Source organism: Heterocephalus glaber, unplaced genomic scaffold, assembly GCF_053883595.1.
Source record: "Heterocephalus glaber isolate CG9 unplaced genomic scaffold, H.glaber_assembly_v1.0 deba00000347, whole genome shotgun sequence".
NCBI lineage: Eukaryota > Metazoa > Chordata > Mammalia > Rodentia > Bathyergidae > Heterocephalus > Heterocephalus glaber.
In genome coordinates, this window is record NW_028258143.1 from 11,688,719 (window position 1) to 11,710,408 (window position 21,690).

The following is a 21,690-nucleotide window of genomic DNA, read 5'->3' on the forward strand; positions in this document are numbered from 1 at the left end:
AAATTAATAGCTATAAAGAAAATATAACTGAATCCCTAAGTAGATTTAAAAAATCTAATTCAAATACAGGCACACAGTACATATGAAAACCCTAAGTAAACTGCTAATTATAAATCCAGTAATAACATTTTTGGCAAATTAAGGCCAGATACTTCATTACATAGGACCAAAGCAACACTGCTGAATATCTGGTTTAACCTAATGAATTTTAAATAAAGTACTACGACTCCTGTAAATTATGCAAAAGGTGATTTAAAAATGAGAATTATCTGAGCAAGCAAAAGAAACCTATTGTAGAGTTAGATGAGTGAAATGGCTGGGATCCACATAAGCTAGATACAAAGATAAAGGCGAAGAATAAGAGTGCAAATAGCTTCATAACCAAAAGGATGAGAAGACTGCTTTCTGTGGAAGTTTGAAATATTACCTACTTAGTTCTGACAATAGCAGTATGTTATTAATGTCACATGACTGGCTCATTTACTTACATCATCTATTTGTGTAGGTGTTCAAAGTCACATTTTCTTATTCAAGGAGTTTGTACTTTGGTGAGAGATTGCTATTTCAAAGTGAACTCTAAGGTTTAACCAAGGGCCTGGCAACTTTTCTAAGAGCAGCTGGATTCCCACACCAAATAGCATTTGCAGGCATTTCAGCTAACCTTAAGACTGTCTTACCTCTTTCTTTTATAGATGCCTGAATTTACTGCCCTGCAATCGCCAACTTCCCGCTCCATTGAGACACCCCAGTGGACACCGGGTTGTTGACATCCACAACACCACTGGTTGAAGGCTGGAGCGGGTAATCTCCCTATGAGGAAAAGGTAAGTTTGTTTTTATTCAATGTGGAGCAGATCTCTAAGGTTTTCTGATTTACAACCTTCTTCATATCCCAGAAGATATAAAATAAGAATACAGTGTAGCTTCAATAATCTGAAATATTCCATTATAATTATGTTATTAACCCATAATTCTCTTAGACACATCATAAATATCTTTTCTTGGCTAAACTCTTGATTACCTTGAAAAAGAGAATTCTAGAGCTTTCTGATATCACTTGTTGAATTCAAATAACTGAAGTTACACTGTATTGAAAACCTTAGAGAGTCATCAGTCAAAATGTTAGTCAAAAATGCCTGCTAATGTACATGTGCTTGGGCTCCAGCAGCTCTGAGTAATGTTGAAAGGTACTGGTTAAATGAATTACAGTTCTTTTCACCTTCAGTACAGCTCATATTTTGAGCTGTATAACTAGTTCAAAAAAGTAGTTCATAAAGATATTTTTAAAAGATTAAGATGAAAAATCACTCACATTTTTAGGTTACGCACATTTTCAGGTAATCCCTAAAAAGAGGACTTTATTCCCAAGAAAACTATTTCTATTAATTTTAGTATTAACCATAATCATTGAAAAAGAACAAACTTATCTTCTTAATTGACCACTTGAAATGGAAGAAAACCAATTTAGTTTCAGCAAGCAATATGGCAGTTATAAACATAAAGGCCATTATAAATGAAAGGATATAGCAAAATTAAATATAATCATGCAAATTGGGTAGCTAAGACAAGACCCTGAGAGAAGTCTGAAGTCAGGAATTGCAGAAAAATAATGGATTGAAGAGAATTATTAATGGCATCTGAAGTTTGACTTTTGCCCATTACCGCTGGTCCAATGCTGCCGCATGGGAAAGTGCTATAGAAAATTCTTCTGACAGGTAAATAACCATGAAAGCATAAAATTTTAGGTGAACTCAACTGGTTGTTTTAGGATTAGCTTTATAAACAGACAAAAGAAGTGCTGTGCATTTGTTAAACTTGGGTGCCTTGGCACTGAGCCTTCCACTCCCAAATATAAGTACCGATGAACTACTTCAACACTATACGAACTTACTTTTTAAAGAAAATGGTTATCTTTTTCGTTTTTTTTTTTTGGTACTGGGAATCAAACTCGGGTCCTTGCGCTTGCTAGGCAGGCAGTGGAACCACTGAGATAAATCCCCGGCCCATGGTTATCTTTTTCTTTAAAAAAATTTCCTTAGTAATTTACACATAGCCCAGAAAAGGACACAGAAGCATGGATGATTCTGTATTAACCAACAGTCTCACCTTCCTAAGATTTGGGGGAAGAAAGAACCAAAATGGGCTTTCAGAAAGAGGAGTAAAGTATTAGATTAAATGTGAGGTGTCAAAGACAAATTCCACTCATCAAAATAAAAACAAACAAAAAGAACAAATTTACCCAAGGCTGGCCGTAGTTATCTTGTGTTCATTAATAAGAAAAAAAAATCCACTGTAAGACAATGGTTGTCAATCACTGCTGACATTACAGTAATCCAAGGGTTTTTGTTTATTGTTTTTTTTGCATTTATTTATTTTTTTCTTAAATTCTTTTATTGGTACATTGTAGGTATACAACACAATTACATTTCTCATTGGGACCTTGTACCCTTACATGATGCATCTTGGTTCTTATTTTTTCCCCATTCCTAGCCCTCCTTTCACCCCCTCCACCCTTCCCTATTTACAAAGACTTTATTTCCATTTTTTCCATTTCTCATCATTTTTCCTTTCCCTTCTTTCCTTTCCCCTGCCCCTCCTACTACCCCTTCCCCTTTGGACCTTTTCTTCCTATTTTGCATTATAGATTGATTATTCATTCTAATCATTGGTACATTTTAGGTATACAATATAATGACACTCATTGTTGGAAATTTGCACCTTTACATAATCTCTCTTGGTTCTTACTTTTCACCCTTGCCCAGCCCTCCTTTCAACCCCTCCATTCCTATTTACAAAGATTTTGTTCCTATTTTTCCATTTTCTCATATTAATTCCATACCCTTCTTTCCTATCCCCTACCTGTCCACTACCCCTTCCCCTTTTCTTCATATTTTACATTATCTATTATACATTTTAGTCCTTATTTACACTTTCAGTTCCTCACACCAGAGAAACTATTCGGTATTTAAACATGCGTGTCTTATTTATTTCACTTAAGAATATCGCCTCAATGTGCATCCATTTAGCTATAAATGTCTCTAATTTCTCATTTTTTATGGCTGAGTAGTACTCCATTTTATATGCATTTTATAAAAAAACCACATTTTCTTTATCCAGTCTCCAGTTGATGGGCATTTGGGCTGTTTCCAAGTTTTAACTAGCACAAACTGTGCTGCTATGAACATGGGCACACATATATCATTGTGGTATGATTCTTTTAATTCTTTTGGGAAGATCCCCAGCAGGGGAATAGCTGGGTCAAATGGGACTTCCAGTCCTAGTTCTTTGAGGTACCTCCATACTGATTTCCACAGTGGTTGCACCAGTCTACACTTCCACCAGCAGTGGAGCAGGGTTCCTCTTTCCCCACAGCCCTGCTAGCGTGTTATTGGTTGATTTCATGATAGCAGCCATTCTTTCTGGGGTAAGGTGGAATCTCAGCATTGTTTTCATTTGCATCTCTCGAATGACCAGTGATGTTGAACATTTTTTCATGTAGTTATTTGCTATTTCTACTTCTTTGTCTGAGAAATGTCTGTTCATTTCAGATGCCCATTTTTGGATTGGGTCTTTAAATTTGGGAGGTCTGATCTTTTTAAGTTCTTTATAGATTCGAGATAGTAGACCTTTGTCTGAGGAAGAGCAGGTGAAGATTTTTTCCCACATTGTGGGTTGTCTCTTCACACTGCTGGTGGTTTCTCTTGCTGTGCAGAAGCTTTTTAGTGAGAAGAGCTCTCACTTGTTGATTGTTTGTGCTAGTTCATGGGCAACCGGGGTTTTGTTCATAGAATCTTCTTCTACACTGATGTCTTCAAGAGTTCTACCTAACCTCTGCTCCAACTGGTTCAGAGTTTCTATTTTAATATTTAGATCTTTAATCCATTTTGATTTTAGTTTAGTGCATGGTGAGAGATATAGGTCTAGTTTTAATCTTTGGCGAGCTGAAACCCAATTTTTCCAGCACCATTTATTAAAGAGGCTATCTTTCCTCCAGTGAGGGTGTTTGGCTCCTTTAGCGAAGATGAGATGGCTATGTTTGGAGTTGTTTCTGCATCTTCTAATCTGTTCCACTGGTCCTCAGGTCTGTTTCTTTGCCAGTACCATGCTGTTTTTAACACAGTAGCTTTGTAGTATAGTTGCAGGTTGGCGATTGTGATACCCCCTGCCATGTCTCTGCTACCTAGAATTGCTTTTGCTATTCTGGGTTTCTTCTTGTTCCAAATGAATTTTTGGACTGCTTTCTCAAGGTCTATGAAGTATGCTGCTGGGATCTCAATTGAAATTGCATTAAATCTATATAGCAGTTTTGGAAGTATGGCCGTTTTCACTATATTGATCCTTCCTACCCAGGAGCAGGGGATGTCTGATCATTTTCTGATATCATCTTCAATCTCTCTTTTCAGAGTGCCATAGTTTTCAGAGAAGAGGTCTTTGATTTCTTTTGTTAGGTTGATTCCTAGGTATTTCAGTTTTTTGGATGCTATTGTGAAAGGAATTATTTGCCCTATTTCTCTCTCAGTGAGTCTGTCATTGGTGTAGAGGAAAGCTATTGATTTTTGTGTGTTGACCTTGTAACCAGCTACTTGACTGAATTTGGGTATTAAGTCTAGAAGACTTTTGGTGGAGTTCTTGGGGTCTTCTATATAGAGTATCATGTCATCTGCAAATAATGACAATTTGACTTCTTCATTTCCTATCTTTATTCCTTTTATTTCTTTCTCTTGTCTAACTGCCATGGCTAATGTTTCCAAAACTATATTGAACAAGAGTGGTGATAGTGGACATCCTTGTCTTGTTCCTGATTTTAGTGTGAAGGATTTCAGTTTTTGACCATTTAGTATGATGTTGGCTGTTGGTTTTTCATAGATGCCTTTTATCAGATTGAGGTAAAGACCATCTATTCCAATTTTTTGTAGGGTTTTTATCATAAATGCATGTTGGATTTTGTCAAATGCCTTTTCTGCGTCTATGGAGATAATCATATGGTTTGTGTCCCTGGCTCTATTGATACAGTGTATTACTTTGATTGATTTGCGTATGTTGAACCATCCCTGCATCCCTAGGATGAATCCCACTTGATCAGGGTTTATGATCTTCTTGATGATCTTCTGCATTCTATTTGCCAGTATCTTATTAAGGATTTTTTATTGTTTTTTAAAAAACACATGTCCCTGCTGTCCTTCATCTTCCTCAGCTGAGTAGAGGCTGGTGCATTTTGTTTCTAGAGAACTAAATGTATTTGTTGGCCTATTACATAAGGTTATCATCAAGTTTGAGACTGCTAAAATATATTTAAAACCTCAAATGAAAGTTGCTGTAGGCAGGTAAATATCAGTACACAGACATACATATAACAATGTACTCACATCTCTTGATACTTACATTCTTGTATTGATAGTTTTGTTTACTATGACCGACTTTCCACTCTGATCAACATTGTGGTCTAATCCAAAGTAAGCAGCTACTCTGTGTAATAGCATCCTATGGTAAGATGTCATCGGGGGGAATTTTTTACGTGGTGATCTATAAGTAGAAGAAAATCTAATTTAGTAAATCAAGGAGAATTGTGATGACAATTTCTTTTCTTGTTAAATGCCAGGACTTACTCATTATTACCAATGAAATCTAAAATTTCTTGCTCCAATTTCAGCAGCATCATTCTGTCCCTGAAACAAAGGATGAAGACTTTTATATGTAAAACTTAATACTGAAGTAATCATAAATGTCAACAGGTTATGAATTTATATACTTACTTTTCTGAAAACCTCATATTCAGAACTATTACAAGCTTGATGCTAAAATTATTTACATGTCTTCTAAAAAAGTAGTATTTTGAAAGAAGGAAAGATGATTTTCAGTGTAACTTTTTCTGTGAAAATTTTCACAATGCGCAATCTAGAATGAATATTGTAATGCACTCGTCCCCAAATTTAACAGTTATCAACATGTGACCATTCTTTTTCTGCGTATATTTGTTCTTGGGATTGAACCCAATGCCACTCTACCACTGAGCTATATTCCCCAACCCTTTTTATTTTTTATTTCAAGATGGAGTCTCTGTAAATTGCCCAGGCTGGCTTTAAACTTGTAATCTTTTTGCCTCAGCCTCCTGAACAGATCGGATTATATGCATGTGTCATCATGCCTGGCTACATACAGCCATTCTTAAATGCACTGGTAGGGGGGTATTTTGAGACAGTCTCTATGTAGTTCAGGCTGGCCTCGAACTCCCAGCAATCCTCCTGCCTCTGCCCCCTGAGTGCTGGGATTACAAGCATGTGCAACCTTTAAATGCATTTGATCATTTTGATCTGATTACTATATTGGCATTTGCACTCACTGTATATGGATAAGAAGAGGATATCAGTTTTTACTTCCTCATTTGCAAACCTAAAGGTAGTTGGAAAACACACATCTATAGTTAGGCTCATGACTTTGTTATTATGCTGAACTCCATAGAAACAGTAATGAATACGTAATGCTAGTAACAATAGGAATACTCCTATGGGAATCTAATGCTAATACATAAACGAGACTACAGCATGTAAATATGAACTACAATCCTGTATCTCAGAAAAGAACTGTTCAATTTGTTGTATACATTGCTATATTATGTATCTTAAAGGCTTTGAAAAATCTTCCTATAAAAATAGAAGTGAATCAAAGATAACAAACATCTAAACAAATCAGCACTCTAGTGAGTATCTGCATGTGTACTGTTAGATCACTAGAGTCCTATTTAATGTACTTAGGCTGTAACAATCAATGATACCACTTCCCAAAAGTCCTTCCTGTTCATACACCAAGAACATAGCTCTAGTGTTTTTCTATGCTCACTGAAGAGTTCATTTGCATGTAAAAAAAATTCTCACAGAACCTCACAACCAGAAGCAGCTTTACAGATCACTTAGTTATGTCTTCCAAATTTTATAAATCAAGAAACTGAGGACAAAGGGTTAATGATTCTCTAATATAAACACTAAATGGGAGAATCTTCTCAAGCTTTAACAGAGGAGTTAACAGCCTGTGTTCAGGTCACCTGAGTTTGATCCTCATTGTATACTGCAAAAGAAGTTTCATAAAGCTGAGTAACACCTTTTATTCCAATCACTTATTCAACATATTTAATCACACATTTCTATAGTACTTTAAAAAGAAAAAACCATGCCTATTATTTCAAACCTAAAGCTGTAAATACTATTATACTTTAACAAAAATCCTAGCAAAATGCAATTTTTTCCCCTCAGACCTGATTATACTTTAGTATTCCATTTCAGTAAGTGGCCCACCTTTCATCTAGTGTGTCATATTAGAAGTATGAAAATTGGCCAAACCAAGGTAGCGAGTCGCGCGGAACACGCTGAATCAGCCTGCTACAGACAGACAGGTCTGGGGACACCGTACTAAGGTCGCGAGTCATGCAGAACATGCCGAATCAGCCTGCTGCAGACAGGCAGGTCTGCGGACCCGTGCCAAGGTTGCAAGTCATGTGGAACACGCTGAATCAGCCCATGCCCTGGCAGCAATCCACTGGACAACCCCCCACACCCCCACCCCTGCTCCTCTGGCCTCTTCTCTGTACAGCCACCTGGTTCCACTCTACAAAGACACAGAGGACATCAGACCACCAGACCACTGTACTGCGTAAGTTGGAGTCATCTTCACCACCCATCAGGACTGGGACTATCTTCAGGGAAAGGGCAGCTGGAACCTGCAATACAACTCTGCAAAGTTCAACCCTACAGGAGGACAGGGAGCTCAACTTGGGACTTGCAGCCAGAAATCTGCCTGAATCTCACAGAGCTTCGACTAGCTTGCTGAGACTCATTGACTTATATCTGCACACTGCTAACCACGTTGTCCATTGTGACAACAGAGACATACCCTGAAAGAGGCCCTTCATCTTCACTGTTATTTTTTAATCCCCCAAATTAGCATTATTAGTTTGTTTTTTTTTCTCTTTTCTTTTCTTTTGCTCCTCTTATCTTTAATTTTTTCCTACTCTTTGCAAATAATTGCTTTTCTCTCCTTTTATTTTTCTTTTCTTCCTTTTGTCTTTCCTTTCTCTCTCTCTTACACTCACTCTCGTGCTCTCCCACATTGTTCATCTTCCCTTTTTGTGCCTGTTTTGGTCCTCATTTGGAGTTCTTTATTTTCCTATTATTCTCTTTTTCCTTCTCACCTGTGTCCTCTGGCCACACTGCTAACCTTCCCCTATCCTTCTTCCCATCTGTCCCTCCCTCCCCAATCCCTTCTAACTCCCCATCCCAAAGGGTAAAGTTGTTACATTGAAGAGTTTATTCACTATATGTTGGGTTGGTCCTCGATCTTGATTTAATTTCACACAGCTAAAGGTGATAGATTAATAACTACCACAAAAATGTCATTTTTGAAGATGTACTTGATGCAATGGTGTTGCTGATTGTATCACTTGGGCTAAGGTGTTGTGATTGATCTAGTCAATGAACCTTCCTAGTATAAGGAAAATGAGATAGCCTTAGAATCATTAGAGACTCAAAACTTAAAGACCAGCTATATCTGGAAGACATCTCTCAGAATAAATCATTCCATAAGGGTTCTAATTACAAGCAACAAAGATACCTACAATAAGCAAATTCAAACTATCAGCCCAGGAGTTAAACCAAGGACAGTACCAAAAACAAAAATGACAAGACATTTAAGCAAGGCACAAACTCAGACTTCCACCCCACCAAGGATAAATCCTGGAGGAAATGAGATGGAAAAGTCCCATAACCAAGCATCTGGATACCCTGAACTGATAGCACAGGAAGTAACCAAACAGATGAATGAGGCTCTAGAAAAATTCAAAGCAGAAATAATCTCCCAGATATCTACAGAGATGGTGAGCAGAGTGAAAGATATGATTAGAGGATCTAGAACAGAAACAGATGAAAAAATAGATGAGCTCAGAAACATGCTGGAAGCCATGAATACCCAGCATAAGAAAGAAATGGAAATGATGATCGCCCAACATAAGAAAGAAATGGAATCCATGAAGCAGATTCAAACAGATATTCAGGAGATCAAAAACTCCACTGAAAGTATCCACAGCCAATTAAGGGAACCTAAAGATACAATATCAGATATAGAAGACAGGATTGCGGCTAGAGACCATGAAAATAGAGATTTCTTAAAAACAGTAAGGGACCATGAGAAATCAATTCAACAACTGCTAGACGATGCAAAGAAGAATAACATAAGACTGATAGGAGTCCAGGAAAAAACAGGAGAAAGCACAATTGACATTAAAAAACTGTTCACAGAAGTAACAGTGGAAAACTTCCCAGACAGAGGTAGAGAATTGGACATACAGATAAGTGAGGCATATAAAACTCCAGCTAGCCTTGATCAAAAAAAACTACATCTAGACATATAATAGTCAAGATCCCAGAAACCCAACAGAAAAACCAAATCCTACAAGCAGTTAGAGAAAACAAACAAATCACCTATAAAGGAAAGCCCATCAGAATCACAGCAGACTTCTCAACATAAACCTTCAAATCCAGGAGAGCCTGGAGTGAAATATTTCAAGTCCTAAAAGAAAATCACTTCCAACCTAGACTGTTGTATCCTGAAAAATTATCTTTCAAAATCGATGGGGACATTAGATACTTCCACGACAAAGAACACCTGAGAAATTTCATGAACACTAAACCAGCACTACAAGCAATTCTAAACAATATCCTAGAAAAAAACAATGAAGGTCACAACTCCATGAGGCCCAACAGAGGGAAGCCACCAGACAAGGTAAGACACTAAAGGGAAAGGGGGAAAAAATAAGACATAAAAGAGCCAACAAAAGTAAAACATCATGACAAGGATAAATCAGTATCTATCAATTATAACTCTCAATGTTAATGGCCTCAATTCACCACTCAAAAGAAATAGACTGGCAGAATGGATGAAAAAGGAAAATGCAACAATATGCTGTATACAAGAAACACATCTAACTCAAAAAGAAACTCACAGACTAAAAGTAAAAGGATGGAAAACAGTTCTCCATGCCACAGAAATCCAGAAGAAAGCAGGGGCAGCAATCTTATTTGCAGACAAAGTAGATTTCAAACCAAAACTAATTAAGAGAGACAAAAGATGGTCACTACATTCTTATGAAGGGAACAATCCAAGAGGAAGAGATGACAATCCTAAATATATATGCACCAAATAAGAATGACCCCAACTATACAAAACAAATATTAACAGACATGAAAAACCAAATAAACACTAACACAATTGTAGTGGGGGACCTCAATACCCCACTATCACAAATAGACAGATCATCTAGACAAAAAGTTAACAAGGAAATTCTAGAACTGAACCAAGCTATTGAACAAATGGACTTAACAGATGTTTACAGAGTGTTCCACCCCACAAAATCGGAATACACATTCTTTTCAGCTGCACACGGGTCATTCTCCAGAATAGACCACACGCTACCTCACAGGACATGTCTAAGTAAATGTAAAAGAACTGCAGTTGCTGCCTGTATATTATCAGACCATAGTGCAATAAAATTGGAGATCAATAACCTAAGAAACTGCAAAACCCCAACAAACACATGGAAACTGAATAACACCCTCTTGAACAACCAATGGGTCACAGAAGTAATTAAAGAAGAAATTAAACAGTTTCTACAAGTAAATGAAAATGCCAGTAGAACATACAGGAATCTATGGGACACAATGTAAGCAGTTCTACATGGGAAATTCATAGCAGTGAATGCCCATATTAGGAAAACAGAGAAAACTCAGATAAATAACCTAATGCAGAACCTCAAGTTCCTAGAAAAAGAAGAGCATAACGAATCCAAAGCTTGTACAAGAGAGGAAATTATAAAGATCAGGGCAGAAATCAATGCAATGGAGACTAAGAGAACAATACAAAAAATCAATGAATCAAAGAGTTGGTTTTTTGAAAGAATAAATAAAATCAATAAACCTTTAGCCAACCTTATCAAAAAAATGAAAGAAAAGGCACAAATACATGCAATTAAGAATGAAAAAGGTGAAGCTACAACAGATCCAACAGAAATCCAGAGGATCATCAATACCTACTTTGAGAACCTCTACTCCAATAAAATGGAAAACACAGAAGAAATGGACAGATTCCTAGATACATACGAATTGTCAAAGTTAAATGAAGATATAGAAATTCTAAACACCCCAATTACAATGAGTGAAATTGAAAATGTAATAAAATATTTACCAACAAAGAAAAGCCCAGGTCCAGATAGCTTCACTGCTGAATTTTACAAGACATTTAAAGAACTAATGCCATTACTCTTTAAACTCATCAAGGAAATTGAAAGGGAAGCAATACTTCCAAATTCATTCCTGGAAGCAAGTGTTACTTTGATTCCAAAACCAGGGGAAGAACCAACCCAAAAAGAGAACTACAGGCCAATCTCCCTAATGAACATAGATGCAAAAATCCTCAAGAAGATACTGGCAAACAATACAGCCGGTTATCAAGAAGATTACACACCCTGACCAAGTCAGATTTATCTCAGGGATGCAAAGATGTTTCAACATTCGTAAATCAATAAATGTAATATACCACATTAACAGAGTCAAGGACAAAAACCATATGATCATCTCAATAGATGCAGAAAAAGCATTCAAAAAAATCCAGCACCCATTCATGATAAAAACCCTACAGAAAATTGGAATAGAAGGTCTTTATCTTAACCTGATTAAGGCTATCTATGAAAAACCTACAGCCAACATCATACTAAATGGTCAAACACTGAAAACTTTCAGGCTAAAATCAGGAACAAGACAAGGATGCCCACGATGACCACTCCTGTTCAATATAGTTTTGGAAACATTAGCCACAGCAATTAGAAAAGAGAAAGAAATAAAAGGAATAAAGATAGGAGAAGAAGTTAAAATGTCATTATTTGCTGATGATATGATACTTTATATAGAAGACCCAAAAAACTCTGCCAGAAGACTTCTAGACTTAATTGACAGATTCAGTAGACTAGCTGGATATAAGGTCAACACTCAAATAGCCTTCTTGTACACAAATAACAGACTCACTGAGAGAGAAATTAGGGAAACAATTCCTTTTACAATAGCATCCAAAAAACTGAAACATCTAGGAATCAATCTAACAAAGGAAGCAAAAGAGCTCTACTTTGAAAACTACAGGACTCTGAAAAAAGAAATTGAAGAGGATACAAGAAAATGGAAAGACATCTCTTGCTCCTGGGTAGGAAGAACCAATATAGTGAAAATGGCCATACTTCCAAAACTTCTATATAGATTCAATGCAATGCCAATTGAAATTCTAACAATATACTTCACAGAACTAGAGAAAACAATCCAAAAATTCATTTGGCACCAGAAGAGAACTAGAATAGCTAAAGCAATTCTGGGCAACAGAGACATGGCTGGGGGTATCACAGCCCTCCACTTGAAACTATACTACAAAGCTACTGTGATAAAATCAGCATGGTACTGGCAAAGGAACAGACCTCAGGATCAGTGGAATAGAGTAGAAGATGCAGAAACAACTCTAGACATGCTCAGCCACCTCATCTTTGGCAAAGGAGCCAACCACCATCATTGGAGGAAAGACAGCCTATTTAATAAATGGTGTTGGAAAAACTGGATTTCAACCTGCCAAAGATTAAAACTAGACCCATACCTATCACCATGCATTAAACTAAGATCAAAGTGGATTAAAGATATAAATATTAAGACAGAAACAATAAACTTGCTGGAAGATAAGTTAGGTAAAACTCTTGAAGACATTGGCATAGGAACAGACTTCATGAACAAAACCTCAGCAGCACGGGAACTAGCAGAAAGAATCAACAACTGGGATCTCATCTTATTAAAAAACTTCTGCACTGCAAAAGAAACCACCAACAGAGCTAACAGACAACTTACAATGTGGGAAAAAATTTTTAGCAGCTGTATCTCAGACAAAGGACTATTATCTAGAATATATAAAGAATTGAAAAATATCAGACCCCCCAAATTCAAAGACCCAATTCAAAAATGGGCATGTGAAATGAACAGACATTTTTCAGACAAAGAAGTAAAAGTAGCAAACAAATATATGAAACAATGTTCAACATCACTCGTCATTCGAGAGATGCAGATGAAAACAACACTGAGATTCCACCTCACCCCAGAAAGAATGGCTGCTATCAAGAAATCATCCAATAACAAATGCTGGTGGCGGTGTGGGGAGAAAGGAACCCTTCTCCATTATTGGTGGGGGTGCAGACTGGTGCAACCACTGTGCAAATCAGTATGGAGACACCTCAAAGAACTAGGACTAGAGGTCCCATTTGACCCAGCTATTCCCCTGCTGGGTATCTTCCCCAAAGAATTAAAAGAATCATACCACAGTGATATTTGTGCACCCATGTTCACAGCGGCACAGTTTGTAATAGATAAAGCTTGGAAGTAGCCCAAGCGCCCATCAACGGGAAACTGGATAAAGAAAATGTGGGTTTTTAATAAAATGTAGTACTACTCAGCTATAAAGAACGAACAACTAGTCATTTATAGCTAAATGGATGCATATCGAGGCCATCCTCTTAAGTGAAATAAACAGGACACACATTTGTAAATACCAAATAGTTTCTCTAGTGTGAGAAACTGAGAGTGTAAATGAGGGTTAAAATGATTAAAATGAATAATTGATAATTTGAAATAGGAAAAAAGGTCCAAAGACGAAGGAGTGAAGGGAGGGGAAGGGGAAAGGAAAAGAGGGAAAGGAAAAACTATGAGAAAAGAAAAAAAATGGAAATGAAATCTATGTAAATAGGGAAGGGTGGAGAGGGTGAAGGGCGCACAGGTAATGGGGAAAAAAATAAGAACCAAGATATATCATGTACAGGTACAAACACCCAATGATAAATGTAAACAAATTATATACCTAAAATGTACCAATAAAAGAAAAAAAATAGTATGAAAATTGTAGTAGGCCTGTTACCAATCTATTTCTAATGCTCCTATTCAATTAATTACTACTGCAAATTCTATCTTCCTTGTGCTTGTCCATTATCCAAACCATAGTTTCAAATATTTGGATCCCTGGCTTAACTACTGTTAACATTAGAATATTGTTTGCCTGTGGCTCTTCTTGTTCTAGCCAAATCTACAGTATGTGCAGTATGGATAATGACCTTTTAACAACATGTATGTGACCACATATCCTTCCCTTGGTTAAATCTTTCCTGAGTTTCCTATTGCTCTTAGAACTAAACATCTGTAATGTGGAATATAAGGCAGGCATAAACAAGTCTTCATCCACTTTCTAGACTCATCATGTGACCCTAATCACAAGACTTTGGGGTACTAAATACAAACAGAAAACCAAGATAGTACTGAAAACCAAATCCTGAATGAAAACAAAAAGTTATTCTGAAACAAGACTCAAATGGGATAAGTCTGATACGAAAGAGAATTTTTTTTGTGTTATCTTCTATGTGTTCATAACTAGTGATGTTTTACTTTTGTTTTATTGTTATGTTAAAAACTACTACATATTTTGGAAAATATCTAAAACTCTGGGATCTTTTACTCCATGAAAGTGTGAGATGTTTCGTGGCTGGTTTTTTTTTTTTTTTTTGTGGGCCTCAAAGGGTTTGATGATCAGTCCAAAAGTCAAAAACTGGTCATCTAGGGCCAGGGATTTAGCTCAGTGCTTCTGTTACCTGCCTTGCAAGTGCAAGATCCTGAGTTCGATCCCCAGTACGAACCCTCCAAACCCCCCCAAAAAACCCCTCCTCCTCTGGTAACCTGGCAAAACAAAGGATTTAACAAAACACTGACTCAAATAAAAACCTTAAAAGGCTTTGGGTTGAAGGTTTAAAAACTCAGCAAAAAACAACAAAAATCCTATATTCAACGAAATTCAAAACTTTATTATAAGTGAAAACACCGAGTTCTTATTTTGTTTTTTTTTTGTTTTTTGGTACCGGAGATTGAACTTGGGTCCTTGTGCTTGCGCAGCAGGTGGCGAAATCACTGAGCTAAATCCCCGGCCCCTGAGCTCTTATTTTGCTTGAGTGCATTGTGGGAAGGTCATATATATATATATTTCCCTCTGTTAACGTTCTCTCAATCTCTATTTAGAATCGAAACATCTTGGTGATTTTATATTTCTCAAAATTCCTACATAGAGTATGAATTTTTTACATCACAATGACATGCATAATGCAAGAAGATTTATTTACACCTATGTACATAATAGACAATAACATCTTAGACCTAAGACACTAAAATGTTTGTGGTGTACATTAAATATCTGCAATCTTATTCTAATACTGTAACTTAATAATGAAAACATATGTAGAAAAATTATGGTATGCTAGAAGCAACGTAAACCTTATAAATTTAATTCTTACCTGGGATTGTTTTTTAATGTATTTACTAAAAATTCATGTAGATCTATGCCAGTTGAATCAGTATATTCTTGACTGGAATCTAAAAAGTAATAACACAAAAACCCAGCATAAACTTGTTTGAAAACAAATCCCTTTCCCTTTTATACATGATGTATATCTTAAATAAAATGAGATGCCCCACATTGAAAAAAAAATTGACGAAGTAGGAAAGGGGGACTTATGATGAACTCAAATGACAACAATTTTTCTATTTTCATATAATGCACATAATTAGGGTTTATATGACTGAATATATACGCACATTCTTAAAAAAATTAACCTCACATATGCCACATTAATTTCCTTTTAATTCTTTAAAGATTCTCTTACATATTTACCACATCTTCATGTTTAAAAATGCTTCTTTAGATGAAAAATTGAAATGATAATGGTAAAAACCCTCAAAACTTTTAATAAATGATAAACATTCTGGGTTCCCAAGCATGTTTTTACTGTATATTAAATATTAGGGTATCAGTTCTTTATATGTTCTGATAAGGAATAAGTAATATTTTTAGTTCAATCTTCAAATAATAATGATTTTAGTATTTCAGTACACGACTGACCAATAGCAGACCAAGATGATATCTTCCTTAGTGATTCAGGTCATGTGTTGCAATTTTTGGCCAAAGCATCTTAAAGATGTACTGAATTGTGATGCATCCGATGAGTAAATATTGTATCATCCCCCAGTATGTTCTTTATTAATTTTAAGACACCTACTATATACAATTATTTGAGATATAAAGGATGGAATTATAGAGAAAAAAAACCCCTAAATTTTTGTTTAAGAAACAAAAATAAATTGCAAACCTCTTGATAACATTTTTCTGGGCAACTTCTCACTGGCTTTTTCTTTTTCTGCTTCATCTTTTGAGGGCTTCTCTTCTTTTTCAAATGATTGTGTTAACTGGATCTGAATTTTTTCCTGTTGGAAGGCAAAACAAATTATTCAAAGAAAATATAAATCACTCATTCAGTTCCACACATTTGTACTTTTTCAATAATACAAATGCATGGATGAAGACGACAAAGATTTTTATTTTACTCAGTTATATTCTCCAAACTAGAAAACAGCTAATAATACTTTATCGGTTTTATTAAAGTCTTGTGAAAGAATGCTAAAAAACGTTTTCATTTTAACCTATCAAAATTATTTGAGAAAACAAATGTTTCCTGTTATAGGTTAAGTGGATTTACTTGTAAAATACGCAGAGGATCAGAACTAAGATTTCTATAACTATATTTTTAATGGATATGTCAAGCAAAAGCATGGTAATTATCATCAATCATGACAATACGATTGTATGAATGTAAGGTCAATAATCAATTTTTAGTTTTTTGAGTATCCAATATAAAAACATATTTCCTTCATTCTCTTGCCGTATAAAAATGTAAGTATAAAAATTTCTAAAGCCAAAGGGAGATGACTTCATTTTCTATTTGAGATTCATGTAGCAGTGTGCCTCCTTCAATACCACAAAGTTGTTTTGAAAGATTCCAAACAAGACTGCATTCCTTCCAGATATATAGTATTGAATTGTGATCATATTTGATAAGACTAAAATGGAGGATTACTTTATTTAAAAAACAATGCCATCAGATGCAGTTTCAGAACCCAAAAGGGTTATTGGGTTAATTCGTGTAGCTTTAAAAGTCAAAAAAATCATGTCAAAGGCTGGGTGTGGTGGTGCCCTTCTTTAATCCCAGTACTCCTGGTATTTGGGAGGCTGAGGCTGGAGGAATGCCTCCAGTTCCCGGCCAGCCTAGGCTACATAGTGAGTTCCAGCCCAGGCTGAACTGCGGAGTTACCTTGTCACAAACAAACAAACAAACAAACAAACAAACAAACAAACTTGAGCTTTATTTAGGCACAGTTATAAAGAAAGCTAGAATAAATTCCAGGCCATTTCTATTAAAGATAAAGTGTAGCCTATTTTTAGACTAGATTATATTGTTGTTCTTTAATGATTAGAAAAACTCCAGAAAAACCTCAGAAAATTATTTAGCTCTTCTGAATGGTGGTGGTGTTCGAAGCAGTGTGTTAGTACCAAAAGGCATATAAATTTCTGTATCAAGCTTGAAGCTAGCAGAGTTTCTGTACATTTTTTTGCACATAATTTAAAAAAAATAACCTTCAGCAGAATTTCAAATAAATTTTCTTACAGCAGGATTGTTACCTGCTATTTTACACTCTTTTCAATTCTTCTTTGGATTTCATCTCTGTTCCAATTTTTGCTCAATATGGGAGAAAAGCTATATACTGGCAATTATTATCTTGATGACAAACACTTGCTTTATGTCCTTTCTGTCTTGTATACTAAAGACAATAGCAACTTCATTACATTCACTAATCAGTAAGTTACTCTGACTTATTTTCTATGGCATTACTTTATTCTTTCCATAATTGTAAAACATATTTGGAAATGAATCCCAGAACTAGTTTTCAGAAGCAATATATCTAGTTCTCTTGACTTGCAACTTCTTTTCATTACTCAAGGGTAACCCATGAAATCCAGGTTGGCAGAAAAAATTTCACATTCTTTGCAGCAGACCTTCACTAACAGATACTTCCAATAAAGAGATTTCATTTCTAAATTCTCACAAAGCGGTACATGTTAATTATAGATATTATTTTATCAAGATGAACTGTATTTAAAAAATCAAATAAGCAAGGGCCGGGGATTTAGCTCATTGATTCCACTGCCTGCCTTGCAAGCGCAAGGAACTGAGTTCGATCCCCAGTACCAAAAAAAAATTTAGTAAGCTTAATATACTGGGGTGTTGTCTTCGGTTGGCCCTGTTATCAACAGCAAATAAACAAAGCATTTTAAATGCTGAAATCCTTATATATAAACTACTGACTATAAACACTAACTGGAACATCTCCACAGGAAGCTATAATTCCTGTAGTCTTCATTCTGTGATTGACATCTATTATTGAGGTCACTTCCCTCTCAAAAGCTCTCATCAGACACAAGTGATATCTCTCTTTTAATTATCTTTCAAAATTAATTGCACCTTGGCCGTTTTTATAATGAGTTTTATTTCACATTAACTCCTTATAAATCAAGCAAATTAAATGGGAAGTGTCTCTAACATCAAAGATTAGATACTAGCACATTTTATTTATTTGCCAATTCCCATTCAGGTGCAATTTAGTTAACTCAAGGCTTGGAAGAAAATTTTCTACTAAAAGAAGCTATCTTTTACTGAGAGGGCTACTAATAAATTATCCAAAAAGAAAAGTTAATTGTATCCAAGAGAAACTGAGAAACAATGTATTAAAAGGATTTAATAGGGCCGGGGATTTAGCTCAGTGGTTCCGCCGCCTGCCTAACAAGTGCAAGGTCCGGAGTTCGATCCCTGGTACCAAAAAAAAAAGGATTTAATGAATTCTGACATAATCATTTTATTCATTATCATATGTTGTAATGCATCTGTTTGAACAGTAAAATACAAAAAGTTTTGTGATCAATATTGTATATAATTATATAACTTATTCCATATATTAATTTTTTTCTCAGATGAATTCTTACTAGCTGGATTTAAGTACTACAAAATGTTTCCCCAATATTTTTCACATATGACAAAATATTCTGAAAAAAAAGTTCATGATACGATTTTTCTAAAAACTTTTTCCGTGTTAACACACTTATGAATGTCTAAGCATCCTCATTAACTCACTCTCCTTTGATTATTATCCCATGAGGCTAAGATAGTACAGTATAATGTTTTGGTTAACACACACAAAAAAAGGATTTAAAGAAAAGAAAGAAAAGAAGAAGAAATGAATTTTCAATAAACACTACGCTGTCTACCACTCTACCATGAATAGGCATATTTTTCAATCTGTCTTGTACAAAAGAACTTTTAAACTGGGTGTTTTCTTTTTTCTTTCAGAGTACATCATAATTCTTTAGCCTTACCAACAGCCACGCAAAAGCCAAAGGCTTACATCTGAAAATGTTTTCCAGGCAACAGTATAGTACTTAATAAAATATTCTGATTATATTTCTGCCTTTTTGTTAGAAAGTCTGCTATTTTATTACTGAAATATGTTTTATCAAGTAAATAAAACAACTGTTATGCAGCTATATTTTTAAAAAAAAATCACAAGTGAGTTTTCAATTCTGTATTCCTGACAAATATCTAAGAAAACAGATTAAGAACTTTTCATCAACAAAAAATAATTATTTTAAAACTTTTTCTTTGTATCTTAGAAACAAAGTATAGTACTTTGTAAAAGCAGGATATATTCTTCTTTTTTTTTTTTTGGTACCAGGGATTGAACTCAGGACCTTGCTCTTGAAAGGCAGGTGTGGCACCACTAAGTTAAATCCCTGGCCCAGGATATATTCTAAACATATAAATACTATCTTTAGTATTTATAGTAGGCTTTTTGAGAGTATCACCTAAATCAAGGGAAACTAGATAAATTTTGTTTGAATCATCAAATACACAACTTTATACTTTTTATTCTTTTTTAAGAATATGTCATGGCCTTTTCTGTTTTAAAAATCATGGCTGCTTCTTTGAGAAGCTGAAGTAGGAGGATTCCACATTCAAGTCTTACCTGGGGAACTTAGGGAGATCTTGTCTTAAAACGAACAAACAAAACAAAACAAAACAAAACACAGCATGGCTTCTTGAATAAAGTTGCTTCAATTCTTCAGAAACCAATCACTGAAGATACAATAAACTTAGGTTGCTTAAACATTTATAAAGTAGAACAAGCAACTAACAGCCAAGTTATCACAGTGATAAACTTTGTTTAAAGTCTAAAAACATTTCTGCACAAAAGTCCACATGTAAGATGAGACAAAGATCACTCTATAGCTGAGATTAATAGAAAAGTCACAGCATTAACAAGGATCCACAAGGCAAATGAACTGTTTGCTTGAATCTCACTGTTCTAAATTAAAAAAAAAAATAGAAGCGAAATTAAGGTATTAAACAACTATTTAAAAAGTCATACTAGGGCTAGGGGTTTAGCTCAGTGGCACTGCACCTGCAGCGCAAGCACAATGTCCTGAGTTTGATCCCTGGAACCAAAAAAAAAAAAAAGCCACATTAAAATAAAAATTGGCTTTGCCATGCACTCAAGTAAAATAATATATCAAGCTGAAATCTTAAGCAGTTTCTTTATACAGAAGCAGTAAGTATCTAGCAAATGTCTAAAACACAAAACTAAGAGGGTAAAATTCATCAAAACTACATTCACTGAAGTAACATTTTACAACTTTTCAGTAATAATTTAAAACTCTCTGAAAGCTGCATTCCCAATTAATTACATGATCACAAAGGTTTTCCAAAAGAGAAATCACAGCTGTAAGCCTTAGAAAGAAGCAGTTTTTCAACCTTTCACTGGTTGCTTGGTGGCAAGAATTATCAAATCAGTTTCACTTAGCAAAAAGAAAAAAACATACACACGCACACAATTATAGTCTCAATTTTTATTTAACCATATGAAAGGATTTCTCCAGTTCTACCATGTCTTCAAATAAAAATTTTTGTTTTGTTTTGTTTTTTACCTGGTTCTCCTGTGATATCTCTGCTGCAGGGGGTGGTGGAGATTCTTCACATACTGCAAGGCTCCGAACTAGCTTTAACTTTGAGCTTGACTAGAGAAAAGTATTTATAATTAACACTACATTTAATAAATCTAGGGCATATCCAAAAGCCCCTTGGAGAGTTTCTAAATTTCTTTATAAGTTTCTGCCATGTATAAAAGTAGATGAAATGTGCAAATTAAATATATCATTAAACACCACTAAAACCCTTTCTTAAGGAAAACAAATTGCAGTTTTGGAAAATTATAGCAACAGCAAGAATGAGAATAATTCCAACTTCAAAACCCAAAGAATGGTGAAAAAGCAATTTTCTCTACAGATAAAAAAACCATCAAAGATAAAAAAAAGCAATGCACGAGCGACTAGGCAAGACAAAATCCCCAAATTAAAAAAAAAAAGCTTTTTGCCCCAAACAAAATATGAAAAAAACTAAACTGAATGTAGTGCTACATGAAAACAAGGATTCATCAAGCATGAAGGAGGGCCCTTGGCATGCCAGCACACCAAAATATTTACTATACCTTAGACCTTTTTCCTGTCTGTCCAAATGACTGCAGTGGCCGCTGAATACACAACAAGAAAGATTTGTATTAAATTTTATACTGAGACAGAAGACTTGCTTCTTAATTCATAAGCCTAAACTATGGAAAAAACGATGCACGAAGTAGGCAAAATGAGGAAATCAAAG

General features: G+C 35.3%; 1 protein-coding gene across 18 annotated transcripts in view; it reads right to left on the minus strand.

The window, feature by feature from the left end:
- Positions 1-21,690, minus strand: part of R3hdm1 (R3H domain containing 1) — a 112,638-nt gene that overhangs the window by 81,434 nt on the left and 9,514 nt on the right. For 13 of the 18 annotated variants that reach the window (XM_087195600.1, XM_087195641.1, XM_087195640.1 and 10 more), the window contains exons 3-8: positions 21,524-21,565; positions 20,964-21,053; positions 16,243-16,357; positions 15,391-15,469; positions 5,606-5,665; positions 5,382-5,522 (exon numbers count right to left, since the gene is read on the minus strand). In XM_087195600.1, the coding sequence (XP_087051726.1) occupies positions 5,382-5,522; positions 5,606-5,665; positions 15,391-15,469; positions 16,243-16,357; positions 20,964-21,053; positions 21,524-21,565 (527 nt within the window). Of the gene's footprint in view, positions 1-677; positions 811-5,381; positions 5,523-5,605; positions 5,666-15,390; positions 15,470-16,242; positions 16,358-20,963; positions 21,054-21,523; positions 21,566-21,690 lie in introns of those variants that run through there. The other 5 variants (XM_087195606.1, XM_021237008.2, XM_087195635.1 and 2 more) reach the window with 3 other exon arrangements.